This window comes from Notechis scutatus, chromosome Z (assembly GCF_049901735.1).
Source record: "Notechis scutatus isolate UNSWTSFEM ecotype Mainland chromosome Z, rNotScu1.2, whole genome shotgun sequence".
NCBI lineage: Eukaryota > Metazoa > Chordata > Lepidosauria > Squamata > Elapidae > Notechis > Notechis scutatus.
The window spans coordinates 4,425,148-4,448,326 of NC_142025.1; the positions used below are offsets into that span (position 1 = coordinate 4,425,148).

The following is a 23,179-nucleotide window of genomic DNA, read 5'->3' on the forward strand; positions in this document are numbered from 1 at the left end:
CTTTGAGGAGGGGGCAGTGGGTTCATTAAGTCCGAAAGGCAAATTTAATTCCACCCACTCTCTTTATATTGTTTTAGGTTTCCTGCCATCTAACTCTGCATTTTTCATTCCGTGCCAGATTTCAACCTTGTTATGGCTGTTTATTGTGGAAAGCATCCAGACTGAACAATTTCTATTAAGTGCCAGTAAAATCCACTGGCAATTTATTATCATGTAACTAGAAGTAAATTAATTTCAATGAGACCGAACTACGACGGAGGTAGCCTAAACTACGTGGCTCAATTCTCTAAACAGCCTGCTTAGAAAGATGGTGCAGCGAGATATTGACTAAATAAATGTAAAAGGCTGCCCTTTGTTCCCATAACATACATGGTATTGATCACAGGCGTGTAGAATGTCACGTATTAAACTGAACATGGGCCCCATATTATTATTTTGAGCCTGCAGTGCAGGGAGGATTGGGAAGGACTTGAGAATGAAGGGCGAACATTAATGGACAGAGTTGGCCAAGGGTGGGGTAGTTCTTAACGTACGAGAGCAGCTGAGCACCAAAATGTTTCATTGCTAAACAAGACACTGAGTTTTGCCCCATTTTATGACCTATCTTGCCACCGTTGTTAAGTGAATCTCTGCAGTTCATCAGTGAGTAAAGGTTGCAGAAAAGGAGATCACTGGGACATTAGAGCCATCATAAGGATGAACTGGGTGTCAAGCGCCCAGATTTTGAACACGTGACCGTGGGAATACTACAACTGTCTTAAGTGTGAAAACAATCCTAAATCACTTTTTTTTCCAGTGCCATTGTAACTTCAAATGGTCAGTAAATGAATGGTTGTAAGCCGAGGACTACCTGAGATGTATCTCCCTATCTCCCTATTTCATTCCCATTATATTTATAGGTTCTCAGTTCTCGTTCAGTGACCAATCAATGTCACAGAGCTGAACAAGTGGTACTTATAAGTCAGAATAACAAAGTTGGAAGGGACCTTAGCGGTCTTCTAGTCCAACCCCCTGCTCAGGCAAGAAAAACTGTATCATTTCAGACAAATGATTGCCCAATCTCTTCAGTGTTGGAGCATCAACAACTTCTGGAGGCAAGCTATTGCACTGATTAATTGTTCTCACTGTCAGGAAAATTCTTCTTAAATTCCAGGTTGCTTCTTTCCTTGATTAGTTTCCATCTGTGGCTTTTTCTCCCGCCTTCAGGTGCTTTGAAAAATAGCTTGACTCCCTCTTCTTTGGGGCAGCCCTTCAAATATTGAAACACTGCTATCATGTCACCCCAAGTTCTTGTTGTGGTTAGCCGGCCGCAGGTGAGGTGGCTGAGGAGAGCGAGGACTCAGGTGAGGGGCCAGGACCATCAGGGAGTGGACTGCTGCCTTCAGAGGTTGTGGGAGCTGGCAGCAGTGATGAGGAGGTTCCCGAGGAGCCTGTGCCAAGTGCACGTGCACGAAGGATTGCTCGCAGAAAAGAGCAGCTGCAGCAGCATGGGCGACTCAAGAGTAAGGCTGCAAGGTAATGGCCCCTCCTTCAAGAAGATAAAAGCCAACTGTGAAGCGAACATTCTTTGCAGGAAGCAAAGACGTTTTGAAACTCCAGCCTTGTGGACATTCCAGTATCCTGAGTTTGTATTTGAAGATTCTTATTTTGCAAACTATTTCTTGTCTGTTATTTTTTTGGCAAGTCTTGCACAGTTTGGCAAGTCTTGTGCTTATCACAGCTCATTAACTGGAACCAGGTTTGGGTCAGAACAGTTCTTCTCTTTGTTAGACTAGACATACCCAATTCCTGCCACCGTTCTTTATAGGAATATAAAGTAAAAGGATGATTCTTTGGACCTCTAATCATCCTTGTTGCTCTTCTCTGCACTCTTTCCAGAGTCAAAGTCTTTTTTTACATCATGGTGACCAAAACTGGATGCAAATATTCCAAGTGTTGTCTTGCCCCAGGGTATTATAAAATCCTCAGCGTTCCAGCCATCACAATGCCCTGCAATCGTGTGGTTATCATTTGGGTGCTTGATAAATGTGATCACAGTGTATATAGGCCAGTTGTGCAGCAGCTCACCCCTAACCTAACCCATCCCAGCCTCCTTTTGCAAACCATCCAGGACTTAAGGTTCCCCACTGACTTTGGATGGAAAGCCGGCAGGAAGCCGTGAAGAGATTCCCCTGTTAAGGACCCCGCAATCCTCACCTAACAACAGCAATGGGGGCAGCCAGCATGGCCTTTGCTAAGTGATGTGGTCCTGTGACATTCCGTTTTGCATTGCTTAACGAGAGAAAATCCCCTATTGCTGTCCTTGAGGAAGAACTGTCTTTATGGCAGGGGTCTCCAACCTTGGCAACTTTGCTGGCTGAGGAACCCTGGGAGTCGAAGTCTACAAGTCTTAAAGTTGGAGACCCCCTGCTGTATGGACCTCTTGTTGGAAGAAGAAAAAAAATTAAATTTATGACTTTTAATTAAATGCATGCATTTGGGTTAAAGTAGGAGTGAAGATGGGAGTTGCTTGATAGAAAGAAAGCTCTTTTCTTTCCTTCCCTTCCTTTCCCTTCTTTCTTCCTACTCTCTTCCTGTCTATTTTCTCCTTTCCTTCCCCTTCTTCTCCCCTTTTCCTTTCTTTTGTTTTTCTCCCAGCCCTTCCTTTTTCTTTTCTTCTTCCCTTTCTTTTCCTTCCCTTCCCTTACTTTTCTTCCCACTCTCTTCCTTTCAATTTTCTCCTTTCTTTCCCCTTTCTTTTCTTGTTATCCTCCCTCACTCTCCCTTTTCTTTTTTCCTTTCCTTTCTCTTTCCTCCCCCCTTCCTTCTCTCTCCCTCCCCTTCTTTTCTTTAACTTCTTTCCTTTTTTTCCTTCATTTTCCAACTTCCCTTTTTTTGCTTTTCCTTTAATTTTCTTTCTTTTGTGGTGTTCCAAAACTCAAACAAAATAAACAAACAGCAGTTCGTCTGCACAACACCTTATTTCTTTCCTTCTCCCGAGACTATCCTCCTCCACCCCTTAAAAATACCCTGGCAATTGTGATGAGGCTGAGGTTGTGTCTGCTTCGCTGCCTGCCTTGCGTGCTCCTATCACAATCTCTGGCTGCCTTTATTGTCCGCTCCAAATTAGGCAGCGAATATTCTGTTTGTTGTTCCATTGCCAAGCCACATCCTAACAATCTCTTTCATGTCTTAAAATTTTGTTCCCAGGTTTTTTCCGATTGTTACAGCCGGTCTTCATGGAGGCTGAAAGCTCTACTAACTCTCTTCTCGGAGATGAAAAGCAAAAAAACAAAAACAAAAAACCAAGCCTTAATGCAGTTTCAAAACTGCGCAGAAAATAAAAAGAAAGGACTCTCCGATAAACATAGATGTACATTAGCCAAACAACGGATAAAAATTATGTGAGATGGAGTCCTCTATATCCTCTCTACCAAAAAAAGGAGCCTCAAAAACTTAAGTCTTGGTTTTTGTAACTTCAATTAAGCAGGATGATTAAAGAGCAACTTGAAAGATTAAAGGCCGGGAGGCTAAAACATACGAAGAACTATTGCAGGAACTGGGTATGACTGTTATGGGCGAAAGAAGGATTTAGGTGGAACAGGATAGCGGTAGAGTAATGTTTGAGGGGCTGCCCCTCAAGAAGAGGGAGTCAATCTACTCTCCAAAGCCCCTGAAGGGAAGACAAGAAGCAACGGAACCTGGAATGAAGGCGAAACTTCCCGACAAGGAGGACAATTAACCAGTGGAACTGCTTGCCACCAGAAGTTGTAGGTGCTCCAACACTGGAGGTTTTTAAGAAGGGACACCTGTCTGAAATGGTAGGCTCTCCTGCTTGAATAGGGGGTTGGACTAGAAGACCTTTGAGGTTCCCTCCAGCTCTATTCCGATTGAAGGCCACGTTATGTCCCACAAATGCATTTGATACCTAAAGCCACACAGTTTAGGATCAATGTTTTGAGTGATTGTTTTGAATATCACCTGCAAAACTCTCATATTCTGTACAGGTAGTCCTCAACTTACGACCACAAAGCTTCTGTTGCTAAGCGAGACAGTTCTTACGCGAGTAATGCCCGCTTTTATGACCTTTCCCTCCACCATCACTGCGATTATCAAGTTAGTCACACCGTTGTTAAGTGAATCTGGCTTCCCCATTGAGTTGGCTTGTCAGAAGGCTGCAAAAAGTGATCCTGTGACCCTGGGTTATCCTGCAACCGTCATAAATATGAATCAGTAGACAAGTGCCTGAGTTTTGATCCCAAGACTATGAGGATTTTGCAACAAGTCACATGAAAAACAGTTGTAAATCACTTTTGTTCAGTGCTGTTGTAATTTTGAACAGTCACAAAGCGAACCGTTGTAAGTTGAGGACTACATCATTCTATAAAGGCTTCTGTCTTGTTTAACGCCACCAATTCCCAATTTAAATTAACTTTGGGGCGGTTTGTTTATTGGCTGGGGAGAAGCAACACGGGACAAAGCTGGCCTGATGTCGGTTATCTTCTGAACACCCCTGTGAGGTAGGCTTGTCTAAGAGGACCTAATTTGAAGTAACCTAGTTAGCCTCCATGGTTGAAGCGGCCTCCGATCTCAGACTATCCTGCAACTCAGACATGGCCTTAACCAGGTTTTTGAGGTCTGCGGGTGCCAAACACACCATGCTGATGTTTGGCTGTAACTTGGTGACTCTTGAGGACTAGTGCCCTGAATTGAATGCTAGAAAGCTTTCATCCCCTTTTCTTAACAGAACAACAGAGTTGGAAGGAACCTGGTGCTGCTCAAGCAAGGGAACCTACACCATTTTTCCCACCAACACTTTACTGGGTTTTTCCGTTTATACACAATACCATTACTAATTGAACAATAATACTGTGACAATATATACACATTTATACATCCTATCCAATCTTTCAATACACACTACTTCCATACCCTCATAACTATTATACGCATTTATTACATACCTTTCTTTCTTTCTTTTTTGATAAGAATTTTATTAATTTTCAATAAACAAACATACACATACAAAACACAAAACATAAAAACATAAAACTTCTTTTTGGAAAGCGGCTTAGTCCCGGGTTACATCTTTTTGTGCAGACATAAATTCAAATTCATGCTCACTTTATATACCATTTCATATCTTATTCATTCTACATTTTCTATATAGCTTCTCCCCTCTTTTCATTCTCTTAATTCTATTTTATTTATTTCATTTCAATTAAATCATTATACTTATATCTTTTGTCTGTACTGTTTCAATTATCTATTATCTTTTCTCATTGACACAAAAAAAGGGAAAAATAGGATGAAAAATCGTTACAATGTCAGAAAGCAACAGAAAAGAGGAATACAGAAGAGGGTGGAGATTAAGAGGGTGGAGATTAAACAAGGGGGTAAAAAGACTAGATTGGAAAAGAAAGAAAGGGGAAAAGGGAAGAGAAGTTACAAAGGTTTGAAACAAGATGTAAAGAAACAAGATTCATTCAGAGATAATGGGTAAAAATATAATCTAAAAAGAGATTCTGCAAAAGTACATAAGATTGTATTGTGGTATTTGTATTTGAAATAATGTCAGAAAACTGGAATATTATATGATTATATAATGGGATAAAATATTAAAAGGAACGTGTAAAATGTTTAAGATTTAATGATGAGTTTAATTTGTTATGGATTATTGTTTTAACTATATTATAATTTTATTATTCCTTTTTAAAATAAATAAATATAGTATGTAGTTTTAGAGTGTACTAAGCAGAATCAGAATGAAAATTATATATTATTTTAAGTGTTATTTAGGGGAAAGATATAAAGGCGTCATACTTCAATCAGTGATTACAGGAGAAATATTATATACCTTTCAGTATACATTTATTTACATTTTCTATTCTTATGTCTATTGTCCAGATATACCAGGTTTCCCATATCGCATTGTATTCCATGTCAGACTTCCCTTTTAGTTCCATAGTTAATTTATCCATTTCCACATACTTGAAGGTTTTTTTTTTTAAATTATTAAACCTTCGGGAGGCATGGCGTTTTTCTTCCAGTACTGTGCGTAGGAAATTCTAGCTGCTCTTACTACATGTAATATAAGATATTTTGTATTTCGAGAACCTACACCATTTTTGATTGGTTGTCCAATCTCTTCTTGAAAAGCTCCAGTGTTGGAGCACCCACAGCTTCTGAAGGCAAGTTGTTCCAGTGATTAATTGTTCTCCCTGTCAGAAAATTCCTCCTTAGTTCTAGGTTGCTTCTCTCCTTGATTAGTTTCCCACCCATGGATTCTTGTCCTGCCTTCAGGTGCTTTGGAGAATAGCTTTTATTTATTTATTTTATTTATTTATTTATTTATTTGATTTGCCAATTGTTTACAAGATAATAAGTATAAGTGTATACATAGTTGTGAATACATGAAATGGGTACATATAAGAAAAATAAAAGAAGAATAAGAGAAACAATAGGACAGGGACGGTAGGCACGTTGGTGCGCTTATGCCGCCCCCTACAGACCTCTTAGGAAAGGGGTGAGGTCAATAGTAGACAGTCTAAGATTAAAGTTTTTGGGGTTTGGGGAAGAAACTACAGAGTCGGGTAGAGTATTCCAGACATTGACCACTCTATTGCTGAAGTCGTATTTCCTGCAATCAAGTTTGGTGCGGTTAACTTTGAGTTTGTATCTATTGTGTGCTCTTGTGTTGTTATGGTTGAAGCTGAAGTATTCATTGACAGGTAGGACATTGCAATGTATGATTTTATATACCATGCTTAAATCAGACCGAAGACGGCGTAATTCAAGGTTTTCTAGTTCTAGAATTTCAAGTCTGGTGGCATAAGGTATTCTACAACAGGTAGAGGAGTGGAGAACTCTTCTTGTGAAATATTTCTGGACTTTCTCAATTGTGCTAATATCAGATACGTAATGTGGGTTCCAGACTGATGAACTGTATTCGAGTATTGGTCTAGCAAATGTTTTGTATGCTCTGGTTAGTAGTGTGATATTACCAGAGAAAAAGCTAGTAGGATTAGGTTAACAACTCTTAATGCCTTTTTGGCTATGTAGTTGCAGTGGGCTCTAGCACTTAGATCATTAGAGGTGAGTATTCCAAGGTCCTTTACAGAGCTTGGGTCATCAACAAGATCTTGACTATTCAGCTTGTATTTTATTTTCTGATTTTTTTTGCCAATATGTAAGACAGAGCATTTATTTGTTGAGATTTGAAGTTGCCATTTGTTTGACCATTGTGATACATAGTCAAGATCTTTTTGTAGGGTAGCAGTATTGTCTGTGGTATTGAACAGCTTTACATCATCAGCAAAAAGAACGCAATTGCTCTTAATATGATCACAGAGGTCATTTATGTAGAGTATGAAGAGAGTTGGTCCTAGAACACTGCCTTGGGGACACCACTATTGACAGGTACAGAATTTGATAGGACGCTCCCAATTTTGACCATTTGTTGTCTGTTTGCCAGGAATGCTTCTATCCAGCTATTCAGTTGTCCAGAGATACCATAGGATTTTATTTTTAGGAGTAGTTTGTCGTGTACCACTGAATCAAAGGCTTTACAGAAGTCTATGTAGATTGCGTCTATTGCTTTGCCCTGGTCGAGTTGTGTCGTCCATATGTTTTTGCAGTGTAAGAGTTGCAGATTACAGGATAGTTTTTCTGAAACCAAATTGTTTATTGGAGAGTAGGTTGTTTGTCTCTAAGTGGAGGATGATGGATTGGTTAATAATTGATTCCATGACTTTACAGGTGATGCAGCATAAGGAGATTGGTCTGTAATTTTCAACTAGGCTTGGGTCTCCCTTTTTGAAGATGGGGATGACTGTGGCTTGTGACCATAGGTTAGGCAAGGAGCTGGTCCTGAAAGATTTTTCAAAGATTATGCTTAGAGGTTTGGCTATGGCAGTGGATAGCTTTTGAAGAAGTAGGCACATATTCCATCCGGTCCAATAGATAGAGATGGTTTTAGATTGCGTAGTGCTTTTTCAACATTGTCTTCTGTAAAATCGATATGTATTAGATCATTGTTGTTATCTGTGGTACGGCTAGGAAATGCTGGGCATGATCCATTGCTGTTTACAAATACTGAGCCGAAGAATGTGTTAAAGATGTTGGCTTTAATGGTGTCGTCGTTGCAGTCTTTACCATCAGGTCCTATCAAGGGAGGGATGGACCTTAAGTCTTTTAGTTTGTTGTTTACAAAATTGTAAAAAGCATGGGTGGAATTGGTGCTTAGAAGGTTTTCCTCTTGTTTAATGTGATAATTGATGCATTCGGTCTTTATCTGGTGGCATAAATTTTTGTATCGGCTTTTGAAATTGGCAACGTGACCAGATTTGTTTTTCCGCCAGAGTGATCTCTTTTTGGATTGAAGTTTCCTTATTGTTATGGGTAATCTGCTTTTTTGTTTTGTTTTGGGAGTTGTTGTTGGTACATATAGTTTGATGACTCTTTTGACTTCAAGTAAAAATATGTTGTAATGGTCTTCAACAGTATTGCATCCAGTGAATAGAGATTGCCAATCAAGGGATGAGAGATCGTTGTCTATAAGATCATAGTTGCCTTTTTGAAGTTACAATTGGGATTACATCATTGTGGTGATTTTGTGTGGGCGTATGTTGAGACAAAAGTCAATCATATTGTGGTCACTGCTGGAAAAAGGGTTCTTTAGTTTGTATTCCGTAAATTAAATTCAAACTATTGCAGAAGATGAGATCCAGGCAGTTGTTTAGTCTAGTGTTGTTGGTTACTAGTTGTTCCAGTCCCAGATTTGTAATAGCATTGTAGAAGGTTGCGTGTATGATTTCAGTTGTACAATCATTTAGGGTCCAGTCAATATGAGGTAGATTGAAATCGCCAAGAAAGATAAAAGGGTATGGGAAGGATGCAGCCCATGTTAGTAATGTATTTAGCTTGTTTACATGTTCGATGTCATAATCAGGTGCTCTGTAACATAGTAAGAATCGAATTGTGATATTTAAGGATAGTTCACAGATGATGGTCTCAGGAAGAGCAAGCTCCTGGGTAACTTGGATATTTTTTAGATGTAAGGACTTTTTATAGAAGATAGCAACACCACCAGCTTGGCTCCCTCTTCTTTGGAGCAACCCTTGATATCTTGGAAGACTGCTATCGTGTCTCCCCTAGTCCTTCTTTTCTTTAGACTAGACATACCCAGTTGCTGCAACCGTTCTTCGTATGTTTTATCCCCTAATCCTCTTTGTGGCTCTTCTCTGCACTCTTTCTTTAGAATTTCAACCTCTTTTTTTTCTTCTTCACTTCGCGGTGCGCAAAACTGGACGCACGATTCCAAGGCTAATGAACTGGAGCCCCTTCATCGTATCCTCTATTCCTGCCCTTTGGAGACGGACCAGAGATTTCCCCCAACGCAGAGTTTCTCTTCCTTTAGGAAGTTGGGGGCCGGGGGAGGGTCGTGCGGACAAGAACTACAATTCCCAGGAAGCCTTGCGGCCCCGAGCCCGTGCCCATGTCCTGGCATGCCACCGTGCTTCTGGAGAAGGCGATTTCCGGGGGGTGGGAAGGGAGACACCCCTTTCCTCTCCCAGGGACGCCCTTTGTACGAATCCTCACGTCGGGATCACCCATCCCTGGTCCTGCCCGGGGCAAAAGTTGCCTTTCCTTTGTTGAATTCAGCTTCCCTGCCCTGTGTCCCAGCGCTTTTCCTGCGGGGGCCCTCCTGCCCTCCTTGGCTGGAGCTCAGCCCGGAAGGATTGCACGGAGCTCGGTAAGGCCGTTTCCACGTCCTTCTCCTAACCCACCCGCGTCCGAGTTTGCATTCGTCTCGCCCCCCGCGTACGGATGAAGACATTTCCCACTCACCACCCACCGGGCCCTCCTGCATCATCATCATCGCCACCCACGATTCCCACTTGGACGGGATTCAGCTCTGGCGCGTTCACACGAGACGCCCAACGAAGCCAACACGCGGGATTCCGCCGGTGGTGGGAACGCGGGCATTGGCTTTGGCATGTGGTGCCCGCGGAGCCAGAGCAATAAAGCTACGAGCTGGGCTTGCTTGAGCAAAGCCAACTGGGTGAAGACAGCCAAGGTGGCAAGTTAACTCTGGAGTTTGCGGGTGGCGTGACTCTGTCAAGAAAACCTATAGGGTTGGGGGGTCTTGGAGACGTTGGGAATGACCGCTCGCCCACCCTCTGGGGCAATGAATCTCTGCTGAAAGTGGGCACATCTCAAGCACTTGGGGTGACAGGATCGGAAGGCGCTGCTCCTGTGCTTCGGCTGGCCCAGATAACAGTTTCCACAATGTCTTCAAGGGCAACCCCTGGCAGTAGTCAAGGCTGCACTGAAGCCATTGGATGAACCTGGTGGGCAAAACGGCTGTGGTGTTTTTCTCCTTTTAATCTGTATCTATTAAGAATGTTTTTATAGAATAAAAGGGAAGGGAGAGAAGGTAGGGAGGGGGAGGAAGAAAGAAAGAAAGAAAGAAAGAAAGAAAGAAAGAAAGAAAGAAAGAAAGAAAGAAAGAAAGAAAGAAAGAAAGAAGAGAGGGAGGGAGGGAGGGAGGGAGGGAGGGAGGGAAGGAATGAAAAAAGGAAACTAGGAAGGAACGAACGAACGAAGGGAGGGAGGAAGAAAGGTAGAAGGAAAAGGGAAGGAGGGAAGGAAAGAAGGAAGGGAGAGAGGAAGGAAGGTAGAAGGAAAGGGAGGGAGGGAAAGAAGGAAATAAACTAGGAAGGAAGGAACGAAGGGAGGGAGAGAGAAAGGAAGGTAGAACGAAAGAAAGATAAGGAAGGAACGAAGGGAGGGAGAGAGGAAGGAAGGTAGAAGGAAAGAAAGGGGAGGGAAGAAAAGGGAGGGAGGGAGAGGAAGAAAGGTAGAAAGAAAGGGAGGGAAGGAAGGAAGGAAAGAAACTAGGAAGGAATGAAGGGAGGGAGAGAGAAAGGAAGGTAGAAGGAAAGAAAGAGAGGGAAGGGAGAGAGGAAGGAAGGTGAAAGGAAAGAAAGGGAGGGAGGGAAGGAAAGAAGGGAGGGAGGAAGAAAGAAAGAAAAAGAAAGAAAGAAAGAAAGAAAGAAGAAAGGAAGGAAGGAAGGAAGGGAGGGAGGGAAGGAAGGAAAAAGGAAAAAGGAAACTAGGAAGGAAGGAACGAACGAAGGGAGGGAGGAAGAAAGGTAGAAGGAAAGAAAGGGAGGGGAGGGAGGAAGGAAGGTAGAAGGAAAAGGGAGGGAGGGAAGGAAAGAAGGAAGGAAGGGAGAGAGGAAGGAAGGTAGAAGGAAAGGGAGGGAGGGAGGGAAAGAAGGAAAGAAACTAGGAAGGAAGGAATGAAGGGAGGGAGAGAGAAAGGAAGGTAGAAGGAAAGAAAGATAAGGAAGGGAGGGAGGGAGGGAGAGAGAAAGGAAGGTAGAAGGAAAGAAAGAGAAGGAAGGGAGGGAGGAAGGGAGAGAGGAAGGAAGGTGGAAGGAAAGAAAGGGAGGGAGGGAGGGAAGGAAAGAAACTAGGAAGGAAGGAACGAAGGGAGGGAGAGAGGAAGGAAGGTAGAAGGAAAGGGAGGGAGGGAGGGAAGGAAAGAAGGGAGGGAGAGAAGGGAAGAAGGAAGGGAGGGAGGGAGGGAAGGAAAGAAGGGAGGGAGAGAAGGGAAGAAGGAAGGGAGGGAGGGAGGGAAGGAAGGAAGGAAAGGAAGGAAGGAAGGAAATCAAACAAATAAATATTAAGAAATATATGGGTGATTTCCAGACTTCTTGTCAACAGATCATTAGAATTGAATTGTTCCTCCTTCCTCGTGAATATTATACATACCTTTTGTCCTTCATTTAATCTTATGTTTTTCTCAATCTTCGAATCCAGAAATCGTTACGCCATTTTCCTTTTTTCTTTCACAAAAAGTCCATACAGATACTGCTCAGTTTACAACAGTTCATTTAAGTGACCGTTCAAAGTTACAACTTCACTTTAAAAAGCAACTTACGACCATTTTTCACACTTATGACCATTGCAGCATCCCCATAGTTAACATGATCGAAATGCAAGAGGCTTGGCGACTGACCCCTATTTGAAGACCTTTGCAGTGTCCCTGAGGTCAAATGATCCCCTTTTGGGGAATCCAGATTCACTTAACAATTGTGGCAAGAAAGGTCGTAAAATGGGGCAAATGTCACTGAACAAATGTCTCACTTAGCAACAGAAATATTGGTTGCAAGTCAAGGACTACCTATATAAGGTTTCCAGCCTTTCAGACCAGGTTTTATTGAGATTTTGTGTGTGCGGGGTGTTTGTTTGTTTTTCATTGCATGAAGTCAACACCCCCTAACCAGGGAATCATTTTAATAAATCTCCCCACTTAATTCGATATACTATGGTTAACTTCTTGGTGAGATGTAAGATATTAGCAGGCCCAAAATCCGCAACAGAAAGCAGAAACCACATATTTAAATTGAAAAACGCACAGAAAGAATTCAGATAGTCCTTGACTTACATCCACAACCGAACCCCAAATTACTCTGGTTGAGAGAGACGTTTGGGACCTCTGCCCTCTTTTACAACCTTTCTTGCAACGGTTGTTAAGCGAATCACTGCCATTGTTAAGATAGTTCACATGGTCGTTAAGTGAATCTGGCTTCCCCTTTGACTCGGCTTGTCAGAAGGTTGCAAAAAAGGGGGAATCACATGACTCCCCGGGATGCTGCGACCGTTGTAAATATGAAACAGTTGCCAAGCGTCTTTGAGTTTGGTTCACGGGACCATTGGGGATACTGCAATGGTCGTAAGTGTGAAAACAGTCATAAGTCGCTTTTTTCAGTGCCGCTTTAACTTTGAACGGTCGCTAAACGAACCGCTGTAAATTGGAGACTACCTTTATGACCTTACTGGATTCACCAAGGGACCTCCCCCACCCCGCATCTAAATACTTCTTCAAGTCCCCTCCCTCAAAGGGTCACTCCTTCCTTCTCCACTCTTTATGCTACTATGTCCACCAGCCTTCACCAACACTTTGGTCAGATATTTTGAAGGATCTTTATGGGGATACGGTCGGCATTGATTTTAGGATGTGTTTGGGTCAGTTCCTAGGCCTGAACCAGATGCAGGTATCTACCAGGAAGTCAAAAAAGTCAAAATGCCAGCCCTGGTGATTCCATAATGTATAGGCAATCCTTGACTTACCACAGTTCATAGAGTGACCATTCAAAGTAGAAAGGGCACGGAGAAAACAGACTTACGACCATTTTTCCAACAACCATCGCAGCAGTGCAACGGTTACGTGATCTAAATTCGGACTCTTGACCACTGGGTCATATTTATGACCCATGATTGCAGCGTCCGGGGGGTGTCATGCGATCCCCTTTGCGACCTCCTGACAAGCCAAGTCGATGGGAAGCCCAGACTCACTTAATGACCATGTGACTAATTCAACAACCGCAATGATTTGTTGAACAACGGTGGCAGGAAAGGTCATGAAATGGGGCTAAACTCATTGAACAAACATCTCATTTAGCAACAGAAATGCTGGGCTCAATTGTGGTCGTAAGTTGAGGACTACCCGTATTGGGGGAAAAAAAGTAACATATGTCTATTTTTCATTATGATTGTTGCATTGTTGCAGTTGGTCAATTGATCAAAATTCAGACGCTTGGCAACTGGCTCGTATTTATGACGGTTGCAATTGGTCAATTGATCAAAATTCAGACGCTTGGCAACTGGCTCGTATTTATGACGGTTGCAATTGGTCAATTGATCAAAATTCAGACGCTTGGCAACTGGCTCGTATTTATGACGGTTGCAATTGGTCAATTGATCAAAATTCAGGACGGCAACTGGCAAGCTCCGTATTTATGGCCGGTTGCAATTGGTCAATTGATCAAAATTCAGGCGGCAGCAACTGGCTCGTATTTATGGCGGTTGCAATTGGTCAATTGATCAAAATTCAGGCGCAGCAACTGGCTCGTATTTATAGCGGTTGCAATTGGTCAATTGATCAAAATTCAGGCTTGGCAACTGGCTCGTATTTATGAAGCGGTTGCAATTGGTCAATTGATCAAAATTCAGGCGGCTTGGCAACTGGCTCGTATTTATAGCCCGGTTGCAATTGGTCAATTGATCAAAATCCAGGCGGCTTGGCAACTGGCTCGTATTTATGCCGGTTGCAATTGGTCAATTGATCAAAATTCAGGCGCTTGGCAACTGGCTCAAGTATTTATGACGGTTGCAATTGGTCAATTGATCAAAATTCAGACGCTTGGCAACTGGCTCGTATTTATGACGGTTGCAATTGGTCAATTGATCAAAATTCAGACGCTTGGCAACTGGCTCGTATTTATGACAGTTGCAGGGTCCTGGGGGGGGTCATATGATCCGCTTTTGTGCCCCTCTGACTAGCAAAGTCAATGGGGGAAGCCAGATTCACTTAACAACCGTGTTATTAGTAACTTAATTACAATGACTCACTTAACAATGGCTTAGCAATGGAAATTTTGCTCAATTGTGGTCAGAAATAAAGGACTGCTTAGTTGTCCCTACCATTGTTTGACCAACTCCCACTGGACTTTTGCCAGATGTCTCTACTTGGAAATCAATCAAACAACTTCCAGCTAATTTGGGATTATAAACCACAAGTGGATGGTTATTCTCATCCCATTGATATAACCAGGTTTGGTCCCCAGCTGTAATTTTATACAAAAGAAAATGCAGGAAGAGAATTAAAATAAGATGGGGGGGAAAAAACCAAGAAAGGCTTCAGATATTTTGCAATCCCCTTAAGATCTATTTCTTTCTTTTTTCTTCAATCAAACAGGTAAAACTAAGAATATCGCCCAAAGAATTTCATGAGGATTAGAATATCAATTATATTGATTACAACAGTGCTTCTTCTATTGTAGTGGAAGACTGAAAACATGTCAATAAAAAGTCCGAGCTGAAGTCAGAAGAAAGAACAAACTTGTGCAAACTTTGTTTCATTTCTCAAAAAAAGAAGAGAGAGAGGGGGAAAGAAGAAAGGAAGGAAAGGAAGGAGGGAAGGAAAGAAAGAAGAAAAGAGAAAAAAAGAATATTAAGAATTGCATGTCAAGCGACAAGTATAACAAGGGTTTTGGCATTGAGAGATAATCTGTATATCAAAATATCTTCCAGAAGAAAAAAATTGTTCTACTATGCAGTACATATGACAGCAACTCTGATCAAAGAATTGTTTACCTTGAAAAGTGAGCCATTCAGTCTTCCTCTGCTCTGAATTCGTGGTCAGTTTCAAAAATTCATAAACGGCTGGACTTTGCATCCTTCAAACACAATGAAAAGGATATTGAGGAAATGTTAATCAGACTTGCTCAGGAGGGGAAAAAGTTTGTGACCTGACCTCATTGTTACGCTTTTCTTCCCAGGTAGTTCATTTGTCTATATGGCCCTGGAGAGAAAAGGGTACCACCAGGTGATGGAACCAACCGGTTAATTCGGTTCCAAACAACACACAGCAAACAGGAGTTTTCTTAGGAAAGGCCCCAAACTCAGGTGCAGATGGCATCCGAGGAGAGAGATGTTTGGGAAGCTGCAGGCAATCCAAAGATGGTTAAAGGTCCATGGGGAATTCAGAATAAAAAGGAAATAGAGATAAATCCGCCATGGAACTTTTCTATGGAAGAAGATCTGGCTCTACATTTGGGGTCTCTCGGTGGGAAAAAAACCCTGGATTCAGCCGAGCAAAAGCACTCGCCGAAGAAATATTCCAATTTTCCTCTGGAATTTCAGCCAGAGGAGGAAGCAGAGAATATTGAAATACATGCCAGTTGCTTAGCGGGTGCATCCCAAATCGGCATCAAAGAGGAGGATTTAGAGCACCCCGAATATGAGTGGTCCCTGTGCCAAAACTCTGTCCCGTTCCTGTCTCAAAGGATAAAAAAGGAAGCCAACGCCAACCCTCCCCTCGATTCAGAGTTTGGGGAAAACATTGACCCGCCCTCAATATTCCTCAAAAGGCGCCCCCCCACCTCCATGTTCACCAAACAGGACGGGGGCTTTGCCAAGTCCCAGAAAAATCTCCCCGTCCTCCTGGAAGAGCCGAAAGCAGAGAAAACGTTCCCCTGTCCCGTTTGCAGCAAAGAATTCAATCAGAAGTCTAACCTCACTCGGCACCATAAAATTCACACGACCGAAGGGTCGTACAAGTGTGCCAAGTGCGGGGAAAGCTTTCGCATGAACCGGCAGCTCCTTCGACACCAGCGGATGCACCTGAGCGACCCGTTCAAATGCACCGAGTGTGGGAAGAGCTTCAGCCGGAGGTCCAATCTCATCCGGCACCAAAAAATCCACACGCGGGAAGCGCCGTATCAGTGTCCCGAGTGTGAGAAAACCTTCAACCAGAAGACCAATCTTTTCAGACACCGGATGATCCACATCCAGATGGGGCCTTGCAACTGTACCAAGTGTGGGAAACTTTTCACGCAAAGAAAGTACCTGGTGAAGCACCAAAAGCTGCACCTAAGCGAGGGAGACCAAAAATGCTTCATTTGCGGGAAGCAATTTCGGCTGAAGAAATATCTCCGGCGACATCAGAAAATCCACAGCCGTGAGATGCCGAATGTGCACGAAACTCAGATGGAGTGACCAGGCTTGGCAAGAAGAACTGGAATTACAGGCGGATGGAAAACTCAGAATGGCAGGAAGGGCCGCCCTTGCTTAGCCACCGCCTCTTTTAGTGACCCTTCGTAGTTAACGGTGGGAAAGCGAAACAATCATTTTTTTTGGTGGCCAGTCTTCCATTCATAACCTTTACAGGTTTGTAAATCAAAGGAAAGCGGAAGGAAGATCATTAAGCACAGTCGTGATTTTACTTAGCAGTTGCTTCACTTAGCGACTGACAATTATGGTCGCTAAATGAGGACTGCCTGTAGACATATCTGGAGATGCGGACACCTGAGTGAAATAGGGAGGTTTCATATGCTTAATTAATCGCATTTGGAAAAAAAATCATAGGATCTTGCTTTTTGCAGTCTTGGGGGGCTTAAAGCAGCGTGTTTCCCCCTGTGTGTGTGTGTGTGCTAATTCATAGGACTAATTTTGTGTGTGTTCTCCAGGAAAGCAGAAGGTGGCGCTAGAAGGAATAGAACCCGTGTCATTGTGAATTTCTGCCTTGTTGGGGGATAGAGAGGGCACCAACTTTCTAGTTGCCAAGATACTTTCAAAAGAAATGGGAGTTCCTAACTAATTTCATTTCTGTTGTTTAAATGTTGTGACAGCTTCATTCTGCCAAACAATTTACCTCCTCCACTTCCCCTAACAAGAATTGTGCAAAAAAAAAATAAGAGAGGTTATATAAACTTTCTGGATTTGTGTAAGATGCCTAAGACGTCTCCAGGATTGTTTTGGGTGGAAAGACACACACACATGTATAATTTCCGTCGGAGTCTCAGCCCAATGACCCTGTCATTTAAGAGAAAGACGGTTCCTATTTCCTGTCATTTCTAGCCAACATGTCAGGTCTTGTGGGGTAAATCAGGATCTAATTCTACTTTATTGTAAAGCTGCATTAACAGAATCTTGCAAGTCTGAAAGTGCAGATCTCCTGCTGCCTTTTTTGAGCCTCTTTCTCTGTGCATTATGCAGATGTGTCATCGGTGGTGAAATACTACTGGTTCAGCACGGCTCCCCAAACCAGTTGTAAAAAGTGCACAATCACTGAACCGGTAGGGAAACTGGTAGAATCCCACCACTGTGTGTCATCTCTTATGTGACTGTTTCCTTGGCATTGCTTCTTTGCCCAGCCTTTTACATGTCTTCCATGTAACATGGTGGATTGTCAGAGACAAGAGGATTTTAAAACATCTGGTCCTCGGGGCACTTCTGCAAGGGCCTGAATAACAACACTTGGTTTCAATTCTGCTTCCTGAATCATGCCACAAGATTCCTCTTTGCAATTACAGGCAGTCAACAATTCATTTAGTGACTATTCAAAGTTACAACAGCACTGAAAAAAAAGTGACTTACGGCCATTTTTTCACACTTAAGGTCATCGTGGCATCCCCGTGATCACGTGATTACAATTTGGATCCTTGGCAATTGATTCGTGACCTTTGCAGTGTCCCCGGGGGTCACGTGAACCCCCTTTCCAATCTTCTGACAAGCAAAGTCAGTGGGGAAGCCAGATTCACTTAACAACTGTGTTAAGGGGTTGTAAAATGGAGCAAAACAAGTGTCTCACTTAGCAACATAAATTTTGGGCTCCATCGTGGTTGTACATCAAGGATCAAAATGAAGCAGGAAGTTGTATCTAGATGTTTAGAGCCAGGATGCACCAAAACGGAGGATCTAGCGTCACTCAAAAGCTCTGTCCAGCCCTGTCCATCTAAGAGGAAATAAGTGGTCAGTGTAGGTCAGTAAGGACTGTCCAAGCATAGTGTGAAGAGCAGCCCAAGAAACAACCTCGGGAATTTATTCTAGATTTAGCGATGGCGGGAGCAGGTAATAAGGATGTAAAAATTTGTTATGGACATCTCAAAGCATGTTCTCGAAGATGTAATGCAGACAGTCCTCAACTTATAACTATTTCCTTAGCGGCCGTTGGAGGTTACAACCTACCTAGAACCAGGATTCAGTTCTGAGGATCTCGTGGTGTCCCCTTCCTGGGTGGTCATATGATCTCCCTTCAGCTGCTGGTCAGCACAGCTGCAAGGATGGTCCTTACTTGTGTCCTGCAAACACATGGACCTCTTTTGCCGTGGCTATGCCAAAACCTGGAAGTTATTTCCAGTTTTCGGCAACACTGCCATAGCAAACCGTGGGTTTAACCAGGGGTCCCCAACTTCCAGTCTGTAGACTGGCACAGGCAGTAGTGGGATTCAAATAATTTAACAACCAGTTCTCTACCCTAATGATTTCTTCCAACAACAAGTTCACCAAATGACTCAGAAAGTTAACAACCAATTCTCCTGAACTGGTGCAAACTGGCTGAATTCTACCACTGGGCCCGGGGCCTTTGGCATGTCAGAAACTGGATCGTGAAAACAAGCAAAACCCCACAAGTCTGTGGGATGAAGGCAGCACAGGAAACCACGAATCCCCCAGTCCCTGGAAAAACCTCGATCCATGGAATCTGTTCCTGGCGCCCAAAAGGTTTAATGCGTCTAAACTTTTTGCAAGGAGAGCCAGATTTGGTGAGGTGAAAATGTGTGGAGCCGACAATTCAGCCTGACATTTTTTTTTTGAACCATTAACATTAAATGGGAAAAACACTGGCCAGTGGGGATGAGTGACAGGCTGAGCCATCGGGGAGAAGAGGCTGTGGGCCGCTCAAAATTTGAAAATGGGCCGCAATTGGCCGCCAGGCCGGACTTTGGTTTAATGACTGCCGGCCTGGTTTAATGACTGGTGGGGGGGGAAGGGTGTATAATTGGATTGCTCATGAGACTGACCCGATTTACAATTGTCACACAACCTATGGCCATTATGGCAGGGGTGTTCAAACTTGACACGTTTTAAGACTTGTGGATTTCAGCTCTCAGAATTCCTGAGCTAACATGACTGGAGGAGGAATTCTGGGAGTTGAAGTCCACAAGTCTTAAATGTGCCAAGTTTGAAGACTCCTGCCATAATGGTTAGACTGCATTATTGCCATGTGTGAAGGACTACATGTATGAAGAGAATCCGAAGAATTTTGAGTTTTGGGCATCAGAATTTTCACTTGCTTAGCCCCATTGGAAGTCGTGTAGGTAGTCCTCGAGTTACGATCACAATTTAGCCGGAGATTTTCATTGCTAAGCAGGACTATTGTTAAGTGAGCTATGCCCCATTTTACAAATGTAAGCAAATCTCTTCAGTTAGTAAGGGAAATGTGGTTGTTAAAGCGAATCTTGCTCCTTAATTAACTTTGCTTGTCAGGCGTTGGCTTGGAAGGTCACAAAAGGAGGGTCATGTGACCCTGGGGACACTGCAGCCGTCATAAATATGAGTCAGTTGCTAAGGGTCTGAATTTTGATCATGCGACCCTGGGGATGCTACCGGGGTTGTAAGTGTGAAAAACGATCTTAAGTCACTTTTTCCAATGCCGTTGTAACTTCGACAGTCACTAAATGAACTGTTGTAAGTCAAGGACTATCTGTCCTTACATCAACAAGATGAGAGGGGACATATTAGGACGTCTCAATGTACCCCTATTTCCTTTGAAAGAGAAACTTATATTCATACGAAAAGCCTAGAAAATGTAGAGACTTACGTCCTCTTTTTAAGCACAATACAAAAAACAGGGTGAAAATTGTCCATTCTATGATTCTGTGACTTGATTTATCCACCCACGTAGCTTTTCTGGCACGTTTTCCCTGTTTAACCCACAATCCTGGGATTTGCTGGGGTTGCTGTCTGAATATTGGGCAGAGCATGAGTTGAACAATTCAATAAATAAACTGATCAGTCGCCTCTTTGCTTTGAAGACTGCCATGCATCCTAAAAAGTCAATGTTTTGCTTTCTTTTTTTTCAAGATCTGGTGTCTTCATGGAGTTTTCCATAGAGTTTTCTTATCGATAAAAAAAATTGGTCTTTTCCTCATCTATCTTCTCCTTTCTATCTTCTGTTTCTCCTTCTTTTCTCCCCCCTCCGTGCCTTCTCCTCCTTCCTTATATTTATTTTCTTCTTCTCCTTTTCCTATTTTCTCTATCTCCTCCTCCTCCTCCTTTCCATGAATCCCACTCCCTTCTAGCATTGATGATGTTATTAAGTTTGGTAATGAAACGTCTGCAAGGAAATAACCAAGCTCAAAGAGTAGAAAGGGTCTCACAATCCTTCTTCTCTTGCTGCTGCTCCTCGATTTTCTTCCTATCTTCTCCTCCTTTTCTATTTTCTCCTTCTCTATCTCTTCCTCCTCCTCCTTTCCATGAACCCCACTCCCTTCTAGAATTGATGATGTTACCAAGTCTGGTAATGAAACGTCTCCTATCTTCTCCTCCTTTTCTATTTTTTCCTCCTCTTCCTATCTACTTTCCCAAGGTCTCCTAATAGGTTGCCATGCAAGCACAGGTAGTCCTTGACTTACGAAAATTCATTTAGTGACTGTTCAAAGTTACAACAGCACTAAAAAAGGGGCATCCCCATGGTTTTGTGATCAAAATTCAAATTCTTGGCCATTGACTCACTTTTACGACAGTTGCAGAGTCCCGGAGTCACATGATCCCCTTTTACGACCTTCTGACAAGCAAATTCAACAGGGAAGCCTGATTCACTTAACAACCACCACGGTACTATGTAATTATGATTTATGAGATATGATCCATTATTTGTTGTTTATATATACACTCTGGGCTTATGCACGAGACAAATTCTTTGTGTATCCAATCACACTTGGCCAATGTAGAATTCTATCTATCTCTATATCATATCTATATCCATCCATCTATCCAATCTCTATATCTCTATTTTTATACTTATCTACCTCTATCATGTATAATCCATCTACATCTCTATTTTTATATTTATCATCTATCATATCTATCATTTATCTCATCATATATCTATCGCTATTTATCTAATCTCTGAATCTCTATTTTTACTTATCTATATCTGTATCTATCTATTTCTATCATCCATCTATCATTTGTTTTTATATTTATATCTATCTACTATCTAGCTAATCTATCATCCATCTATTATCTATCTATTTTAATATTTATATCTATCTATATCTATCTACTATCTATTATCTATATAATCTATCATCCATCATCTCTATATTTTTATACTTATCTATATCTTTCTGTCTACTGTCTGTCTATTTTATCTATCATCCATCTATCATCTATCTCTATTTTTATATTTATCTCTACTGTCTATTATCTATCTAATTTATCATCCATCATTATCTCTATTTTTATACTTATCTATCTCTATCACTATCTATCTATCTGTCTATCTATTATCTATCTAATCTATCATCCATCTCTATATTTATGTTTCTATATTTTTCTTTCTACTGTTCATTTTTTCTATCATCCATCTATATCTCTATATTTATCTCTATCTACTGTCTATTATCTATCTGATTTATCATCCATCATCTGTCTCTATTTTTATACATCTATCTATCTCTATCACTATCAATTATCTACTGTCTATTTATTATCTATCTAATCTATCATCTGTCTATCTCTATTTTTATATTTTTCTATATCTTTCCATCTCTATCTACTGACTATCTTATCTATCTATCATCTATCTAACAACTGCAGTGATTCATGTAAAAACTGACAAGAAAAGACGTAAAATGGGTGAAAGCTCACTTTATAACTCTTGCCTAAGAACAGAATTTTTGGGCTTGTCATCGTAAGTCAGGGGCTACTTTAGCCAGGCCAGACTACCAAAGCTATGGTGAGATTTGCCACCTTCCTCTATCCCCACCCCCTCAAATTATTCCTCCTTCCCCACCTTCTTCCTATCGGAAATTCAGGGCAGACCTAATTAGTTAGCAAGGCCGTAAATCCAGCCAGACTTTATCTCACTTGTTGGTTTTGTTTGATTTGTAAAATCAGCGTTGGGTGGGAGCAGATGGGTAGGAAGAGATTGCATATGGATCGCAGGTAAGGATGAAAAACTGGGTCACTAATCCAACGGCGTGGCCTCTTTAATAATCCTCCCGAGCGAGAGCCTAAAAATGGGCTCCTTTGCTTATGGAAACCATGACTGTAAAAATAAAAATCTACGTAAGCTTTGATCCCACGGAAAGAGGTCAGCCAAAGGATTAATGTGCTCAAAAACATTTTTGTCTCTTGGGCAGGTGCAGAGAATAAACATTGGAGGAGATTATCGTTAGATTTAACACCGGAGAACACTCAACTCTGTTCTGTGTAACTAATCAATAAAGAGTAAAGAGAATAAAAGTTATGTGTCGCTGCAAGGAAATTGTGTTGAGGTTTTTTTTCCCCCTGCAACAAATACAGGTGGTTTTTTGTTTTTTGTTTTAAATTAAACTTATTTTCCAGGATAAGGATGTTAGAACAGAATCCTGATCAGATGGCCCCTATTCATAATATATACGGTGTTTTTCCCCTGGCTAGATTAAAGTGCTGGGTTTTCCCCCAAATTTGGTTACTTTTAAGATGTGTGGGCCTTAAATCCCCCAAATTCTCCAGCCGGCAAGCTCTAACCACAGTAGAACCATAGTTCTCCCCAACCACAGTAGCTCTTGGAATTATCTTTCAATAAGGCCAATGTAAAGGTAAAGGTTCCCCTTGCACATCTGTGCTAGTCGTT

At 42.0% G+C, this 23,179-nt stretch overlaps 1 protein-coding gene across 4 annotated transcripts; it reads left to right on the forward strand.

Annotated features, from left to right (window-relative positions):
- The first annotated feature begins 9,495 nt into the window (after positions 1-9,495).
- LOC113426405 (uncharacterized) lies at positions 9,496-22,822 on the forward strand. Of its 4 annotated transcripts, XR_015746028.1 has the most exons (4): positions 9,496-9,733; positions 14,750-16,722; positions 21,081-21,171; positions 22,704-22,822. XR_015746028.1 is itself a non-coding variant. In XM_087947700.1 (2 exons), the coding sequence occupies exon 2, from the start codon at positions 15,466-15,468 to the stop codon at positions 16,549-16,551; it is 1,086 nt and encodes a 361-aa protein (XP_087803826.1). In that variant the 5' UTR covers positions 9,496-9,733; positions 14,750-15,465; the 3' UTR covers positions 16,552-22,822. The 4 variants fall into 4 exon arrangements, 1 of the variants encoding a protein (XP_087803826.1); XR_015746027.1 differs by having other exon boundaries at positions 21,081-22,822; XR_015746029.1 differs by lacking the exon at positions 21,081-21,171.
- Positions 22,823-23,179: the final 357 nt, after the last annotated feature.